General features: G+C 40.4%; 1 protein-coding gene across 3 annotated transcripts in view; it reads left to right on the top strand.

Moving 5' to 3' along the window:
- Positions 1 to 7,635, top strand: part of LOC117177563 (rho guanine nucleotide exchange factor 2) — a 422,353-nt gene that overhangs the window by 288,668 nt on the left and 126,050 nt on the right. For 2 of the 3 annotated variants that reach the window (XM_033368377.1, XM_033368380.1), the window contains exon 9: positions 2,455 to 2,511. The exons of the other annotated variant lie outside the window; for it this stretch is intronic. In XM_033368377.1, the coding sequence (XP_033224268.1) occupies positions 2,455 to 2,511 (57 nt within the window). The remainder of the gene's footprint in view (positions 1 to 2,454; positions 2,512 to 7,635) is intronic. 3 annotated transcript variants of the gene reach the window in all.

Raw genomic sequence — 7,635 nt, 5'->3', positions numbered from 1 at the left:
CCCCCCCCCCCCCCATTTTTTGTCAAATTTCCACGTTTTGAGACCCCCGGAATCCGAAAAATAGGTTTTTATGAATTTGTCTGTCTGTCTGTATGTATTTATGCCTGTCTATCTGTCAGCACGATAACTTCTAAAAAAATCATTCTATTGGATTGGCCTCCGGCACACTCTTTTAGTGTCCTAAACTAAAGGTCAAGTTCGTTAGCCAGCCATTTTGAATAAAAATTCTCAAAGTGAGTGCCTTTTGAATATTTTGGAGACCATTTTTAAAAAATTCAAGAATTCTCTATACGGTTATTCATATCATTTGAAAGTCGAACAATTTATCTAATGACTTCTTTCGCAAAATAAAAAATTATTAGTTAAAGCATTTACAAAATTAAAAAAAAAACACGAAAATGAACTTTTCACAATATTTCAAATATTCTCAAATATAATAATGCATTTTCAAAGAAAATATATGTACATAATTACACACAGTTACCAAAAAACTGTTGTCCATGCTTTCACCTTTACTTTTAAAGAGTCTATGCACGATGATCGAGGGCGTAGCACGAGGTAAATACTTGTAAAATACTTGCTCAGTCTCTGTAGACAGTGTTTTCTATTAAAGGTTTAAAATTAGCATGTGTTTTTGAGGTGAGGTAGAATTTTTGCAATTTTTCTTGTGCAAAATTATAGCGGGGTGCGCCCGGGGATTTTTCACAATTAGTGAAGAGGCTTAGAAAAACTGCTCGATGATCTGAGTCTAATTTATCAGTTATGAGAGAATCATGATTGTAGAAGTTATTGTTGTAAATTGCAAAGTCAATAAGGTCAGATTCGCGAGAGGGTGTTTGAAAGAGCGATACTATGACATATGGTTTCCCGTGTATTTTTATTTGTATAGCAGTTGCTTCGAGGACTTCAAGTTCAGGGTTCATTAGATCGTGGTGGTCGACATTTTCTTGAATTAGAATCGCCGTACCTCTATTAGTGTTATTTTTGTACAATTTATAGCCACGTACTAAGTTGACGCGTAGGGATTCGCGCAGTACAGATTCGCGGAGTATGCAATGCAATGTAATGTTATTAGTTTAGAGTTATGTAGCTAATTCGTATATTTTTTAAGCATATTCTAGGCAACCAAAAAAATTATTTTGAGTTTGTTATTATTGAAGGTGGTCATTTTCTATAGCAAGTGAAAGTATATTACTTATAATCTAGGCGGTTAAATTTATAGCTTTGGTAATCTTAATTTCTTTCCCCATTATATCGGTGGTTAAGATTGTAGCTCTTTTTTAAGGGGGTACTAGATTTATTTTGATATCCTGTGTAGGTTATCTTCTATTGGGTGCGCTATTTGGAATGATTATAGTCTGTGGGATGGAAATTGATGCGGCAATGGGTGCTTTCACTCGATTATTGGTGGGTTTTATTATTTTGAATGGCTTTGTAGCTCGAGTTTTAATCGTGCACGTTTGTGATGTCGAGGCGTAGGCAGCACTGTAGAGTGGCATTTCTTGCAATCACCGTTCACTGACTACTGGGGTATTTAAATGTGTCGAATTTTCTTCTGGTGCGTTTTGTACAGTTGGCTTAGTGGGAGCAGTTTACTTTGGTAAATTATGAGGGTTTGGTTTATTATGGGTGGGTTTTCTGGAGGCTTTTTTAAAGGCACGACAACTTCTGTAATTCACGGTGTGGTCTGCGGCACAGTTAGCGCAAGTGGCCGGCGATTCACGATCTCTTCTGCGTGTGAAACTCTAAAGCGCACCCCCGCACTTCACACAACGTGGAGTGACGTAGTGCTGTTCCAAAAGACAAGTCATCACGCAGCGTGACGAGGGCTTTTGCAGAGGTTACGAGAACGAGCGAACTACTCTTCGCTACAGCTGACAGCCGACTGTCGTTGACTTCCATTCTCTCATTATACCCCCCCCCCCCCATTACCTACATCAGTTGGAGAAACCACCGGCAATCTGTCCGTCTGCCCGGGGAAAAATCAGGCCGAGACATCCAAAGTTCTGAAGACACTGCTGAGATATTTGAAAGAATGATTGAGAGTTCTTGAGAGAACAAATACCCGCGCTGACTCAAGAATTATTGCCCTCATATAAGAATGACCGGCGCTGACTCAAGATTCATGCATTGGAAACGTGATACCTGACTTCGGAAACAATCCTGTTGTATTTTTTCTTGTTTTATAAGGGAGGGGGGGGGGGAGTAAATATAGATTCTATTATGCTCGAAAGTTTTTCTCTAAGCTTGCCCCTGAAAAGACTATAAAATCATTCTTTTTGGTCACTTCTTCATAAAACCTTATTCTCTAAATTTGCCTTACGGTTTACATATTCAAAAGAATTTTTCTGAATTTATGACCGGAAAAGACGGTTTATGTATGGATGCATGTACTTGAAAAATGCATGTAAGACTTAAATAAGTCATTTATTATAAAGTCTGTCTTTTTTTCAGTCAAACGATTAACGAAGAAAGGGATGGAGATATCGCTGCGCATCGTGATACTTACAGGTGAGTTGCTTTATCCTTGATGAAAATATTCGCATGGAACTTTACGTAAACTTTTACATGGAAATCCACTTGAGTTCATGAAAACACGTGGCAATATTTTCCACGTGGAATTATATGAAGATTTCTATATGGGTTTTTTGACCTGAGATGTCACGTCTATTCAGCAAACGTGACTAAATTTTCCTGTTACTATTACCCTCCAATAAGAAGATCCAACAAGTATTTTTTGATCAATCCATATTTTCCCAGAGCAGGAACTCAGCACAGATTAAAATTAATGCGTAGTTTCAGGTATAAAAAATATACGCTTTAGCTTGTGCAATTAAATAATGAATTATTCTGAAATCAGCCCCATTTGAAGGAGGTGAAATGCAGTTGCCCAGAAGACCTTCAAAAGTGACAAAAATTCCAGATTTCTTCGGATTTGTATAAAGCATAGTATAAGGGTATTTTTTGGGACCACTGATATTAAATATAATTCCACAAATTAAAAATTGCAAATCAAATATTGCGGCCATAATTTTAATATTCATACACATTTGAATGAAATTCGGTACGTAATGATTTGCAAGTAGACTGTAAGTCCACAACATAAATGGTAACGTGACACGGATAAGGACAATTTTCACCTGAGAGGTTCGTCTGATGATGACGAACGTAAAAATGGGTGCCTGACAGGTCTCCGTGAAAGAGGTGAGCGGTGGCGACCTGGCAAATGTGTCAATTTTCACAGTGAACTAACCTGACTCGAATAAGCTTGAAATTTGTGTACATGTGGGGTATGGCATTAGAAATAGCAAATGCGCATTGCCAGGCACTTACCTAGATTCAAAAGTGTTGCCAGGCGGCTTGAAAGCTGCCGGAAATTCAGATGAAATTTCTTGATATTGATTTTACCGAAAAAAGTTTCAGACAAAAGTTGGCCAACTCTCAGAGATGCATATTTTCATTATTATATCGTTTGTTGATAAAATTGATGCATTTAGAGAAAATATCGATAAAAGAAATACCATAAGTATAAAAAGCTGTTTTTCTTAACAGCAAGTCATTTTTTAGAAAATTTCCCTATTTTCCCTTTTTAGCGTCAGCCACTTTGAGGTGAAACATTAACTTAATGTTTAGCAATTCAAAAGAATGTTTTCTCAAAATAAGTAGATGGACAGTGTAAGTCTTGTGCAAAAAATTATCGTCAGCTACTTTGAGGTGATACATTACCTTATTTTGCTGTAAATAATAATAAACAGGGTCAAGTTCTTAGCTTCTTATTATCGCAGATGGTTGTAACAAAGCTGCATATGATTTATAAAATTAAATAACAAGATCGCTTTACATTAAAATGTCAATTATTTATTGTTGTTAATCTTTATATTTTGTCGTTGAAATGTATTGGACCTTGATTACCTTGACGAAAGTCACTTTCCCGCACCCTGTGTGGGGTCTTCTCACATTTTTTCGATGGTCATTGGCGTAGGCTTAAGAGTCGTAGACGGTAACACTGCTTGTAGCAGAAGTTCCCTTTCCATTACAAATTCTTCGTAGTAAATTTTTAAGACAGTTCTACAATATACACTTGGAGGTATTATTATGCTACTTTGAATTAAAAAGAAATCGACAATGTGAATACGGAGGGCAACTCCAAGAAAATAGAAAAATTAAATTTATGTTCAAAATTGTGTTGACGTCCATTTCAACTGTAAAGTTTCATAATAATTAGAGCAATATATTACAAACATTGCGAAAGTATATTAGGATACTTTTCAGCAAATTTCGTTCGTAAATTGTATCCTTTTTCCATTTTCGTTTTAAACTTTACACTTTCATAATAGAGATGCACCAACTTCTCTTTCATTGTTGTATCCCCATTGATGCTCTCCCACGGTATTTCTATCAAGGTGGTTGGCTGCAAATAGCTAACGCTAGCCAAAGCATCCTCAGCAGGCAGAGTTGATGTTCCACTGCTTACCTTTTGTCGCAGGTGTTCTTGCTGGCCAGCTGTTTGATTAGTGATATCTGCTTGATCATTTCGCAGCTCGTCATCACCACCGTCTCGCATGCTGTGGCCCCCAACGGCGGCTCCAGGGGCGCCCCGCTGATCCTCGGGAAGAGCGAAACATTTCAATATCTTTGATATACTCTCCATTATTATTTGGGGTTTGGTGTTCTACCGCCAACATAGCTGTCAAAGTCATGAGAGGAAAAGTCAAGACCTACCGCGACACGAACGCAAGATAAGATAAGAAAGCATCCATAGGTGACTGTTGTCACCTCCAACGCTAGCGGCCGCTCGTAATTGTGTATCTATAAAATCAACGCAGGAGATTTCAAACATCATATTGGATTGACTTATAACATCCTAATCTCATCAGCGTCCTCGGGTTGCGGATAGAGGGTCCCTGTACCAAGGGTTTCTGCTGAATATGGTTACAAAAATAAATAGGCAGTCGCGGACAATTATCCAGGGGTGGTCCGGAAAGAATCAACCCCCAAGCGGTGGTGTGAAAACCGTGTTGAAAGCTGAATGGCACCTGGGTGAGGTGTCTAGAACGGTGACTGGGATACTGGGTGACCTATCAGAGTACGCAGTCTTATCCTTGCATGCGGGACTCTACAAGGATGGACGAACCTCTTTCCCTAGCTTCTCGTGAGAACAAGAATGACAACACCAAACATAGTTGTAGTAAGTGCGGTTCAAAACAACAGAATGCGCAGGGCTGTCGACAATAGGTCGGCCAACAATGTCGACCACTCTAGAGCTGGGGCAGCCAATGAAAATAGATTCAATGCGATGGATCGGCGGAATCTCGAATCCTTTAGGTGGACGGAGCGACTGAATCACGACTTTCTAGAGTGCTACGATGTGAGTGTGGCCCCTGAACGTGGTTACATGGCACGGCTGCATGCTCTGTGGTGCGAGAAACACCCGGTGCTATTGAATTTTTCGCAGCAACGTCTGCGAAACCATGTCGAACTACTCCGAAAAAGGGGCAGGCATCCAGTAGAGGAAGAGCGATGCCTTATGACCCGGGGAAATATCAACACCAAGGTTTCTCTGAAGCCTAAAGATCTAGCTGAAATGGATGACGAGCTTCGTGGACATTTTTCCGAAGAATCCGAACTCTGGGCTATCAGTTATTGTGTGTATAATCCAGCGAGAGCTTTGGCCGATGCGAACCGTAAGACACAACCAACGGTTGATCGTAAGACTGAAAGACGAATGCATCAACTTGCCATAAAGATAGGCTGGGCAAGACAGTACGCCTCCTGCATTCAGTGTGTGATTGACTACATCACATCTGGCCCTAATAACACCTGATAAAGAATACCCACCCATCACTACCGAGGAGGTGAAAAAAGTATTAAGAGCGATGAAGAACTATTCCGCTCCGGGACCACATTGTATCAAGACCTTCTGGTGGAAGAAATTTCCTTCAACCCATCAGCATTTGGCCCATATTTTCACCTTCTATTTAAAGTCGGAAGAGCCAATTCCGGAGTGCTTGGTGGAAGGGCGCACAATACTACTGCCGAAAATAGGCAAATTAGCTGACCCGAAGAATTACAGGCCAATCACTCGTCTGAACACACTGTATTAGATATTCACAGCTATCCTAAATGATAGGACTTTTCGGCCAATTGAACCTGTGTGGCAAGAAATGTATGAACAACGACACTCAAAGAAAGGCGTAGCGGGATGTCAGGAGAACCTGCTCATCTGTAGCTGTGTCTGCAAAGATGAAGCATTCTACCAGCGTGACCTATCGATGGACTTGATTGATTATCGGAAAGTTTTCGATTTGACCTCCCATAGACTTATCTGTCTTTTGGAAAGCTTAAAGGTTCATACGCAAATCTTTAGGTTCATAGAAAGATTGATGCCGATTTAGAAAACCAGATTCACTAACTTATCTGGAAAAAATCGTGTGACAGCTGACAAGGTCACCTTTCAGGGAGGTGTCTTTCAGGGCGACACCATGAGCCCACTCCTCTTTTACCTTACATTTTTACCACTATCTCTAGCACTTCCCCATTACGACAGGTACTTGTGCGGCAAACGTGCAGATCGAAAGTACAAGGTCACTCATATTTTTTACGTGGACGATCTTAAGATATATGCTAAAAACAAAGAGCAACTACATTTAGCTCTAGGGATTGTCGAACGATATACTAAGGAAATTGGAATGGAATTTGGGTTAGACAAATGCGCCAAGGTTTATTTGAAACGAGGAGAACCTAATGGCATCCCTGAAGATCCTGAGCTCGCCGATAAAAGCGCTATACGACACCTTTGTGCTGGAGAGACTTATACATACCTGGGCGTGCCACAGAGCCGCATTCAGGATATGACATGTATAAAGGATACTCTCCGAAGCAGATACAAACGTCTCATCCGGCAGATTTGGTCTTCCGAAATGTCGGCGAGGAACAAAGTATCTACAACGAAGATACTTGCCTTCCCCGTAGTACTCCCCGTAGAATCTTGAATGTCTTAACAACAGGATTATCCTGGGTACAGCACATAGAGTCGCAAATGGTCATAAAGTCATAAAAGTTATAAAATGGTCAGGAATCACGAAGAAGTGGACAAAGGAGCGTTTCTGTACAAAGCAGCGGAGGAGGCTGCTGAAACACTCGGACTTAACTTCAGTATTAGGGGTGAGCAAAATGCATCCAATCTTATCTGTTTTGAGTACTTTATCCTGAAAATCCGGATTAAGAAAGCACAAGAGAAAAACTTTCGTGAACTGCTCTTCGATAAGAGGATGCACGGTATCTTCCACAGAAATGTGGAGGATCCGTGTATGTCGTGTGAACTGACGTTTGCTTTCCTTAAATCGCCCGGATTGAAGTTTGGTACGGAGACTTTCATTTTGGCATGCCAAGACAGTGTCATTTCCACCTTAACATACCGTCGCCACATTTTAAGCGAAGACATTCCCGATGATAGCTGCAGGGCGTGCCATGCACTCCCCGAGCATTTAGCTCACATACTATCTAGTTGTCCCACTCGTGTGGGAACGACCTACATCCAAAGGCACAATGCGGCACGAAGAGTGCTTTATTACCATGTTTGTCACTCTTACGGCATTAACCTTAATATCGCTTCTCTAAATGCTCCTAGGGAAA

This window comes from Belonocnema kinseyi, chromosome 7, assembly GCF_010883055.1.
Source record: "Belonocnema kinseyi isolate 2016_QV_RU_SX_M_011 chromosome 7, B_treatae_v1, whole genome shotgun sequence".
Taxonomy (NCBI): domain Eukaryota; kingdom Metazoa; phylum Arthropoda; class Insecta; order Hymenoptera; family Cynipidae; genus Belonocnema; species Belonocnema kinseyi.
The sequence above is the reverse complement of the archived record's forward strand: the minus strand, read 5'-3'. Positions and strand labels throughout refer to the sequence as shown.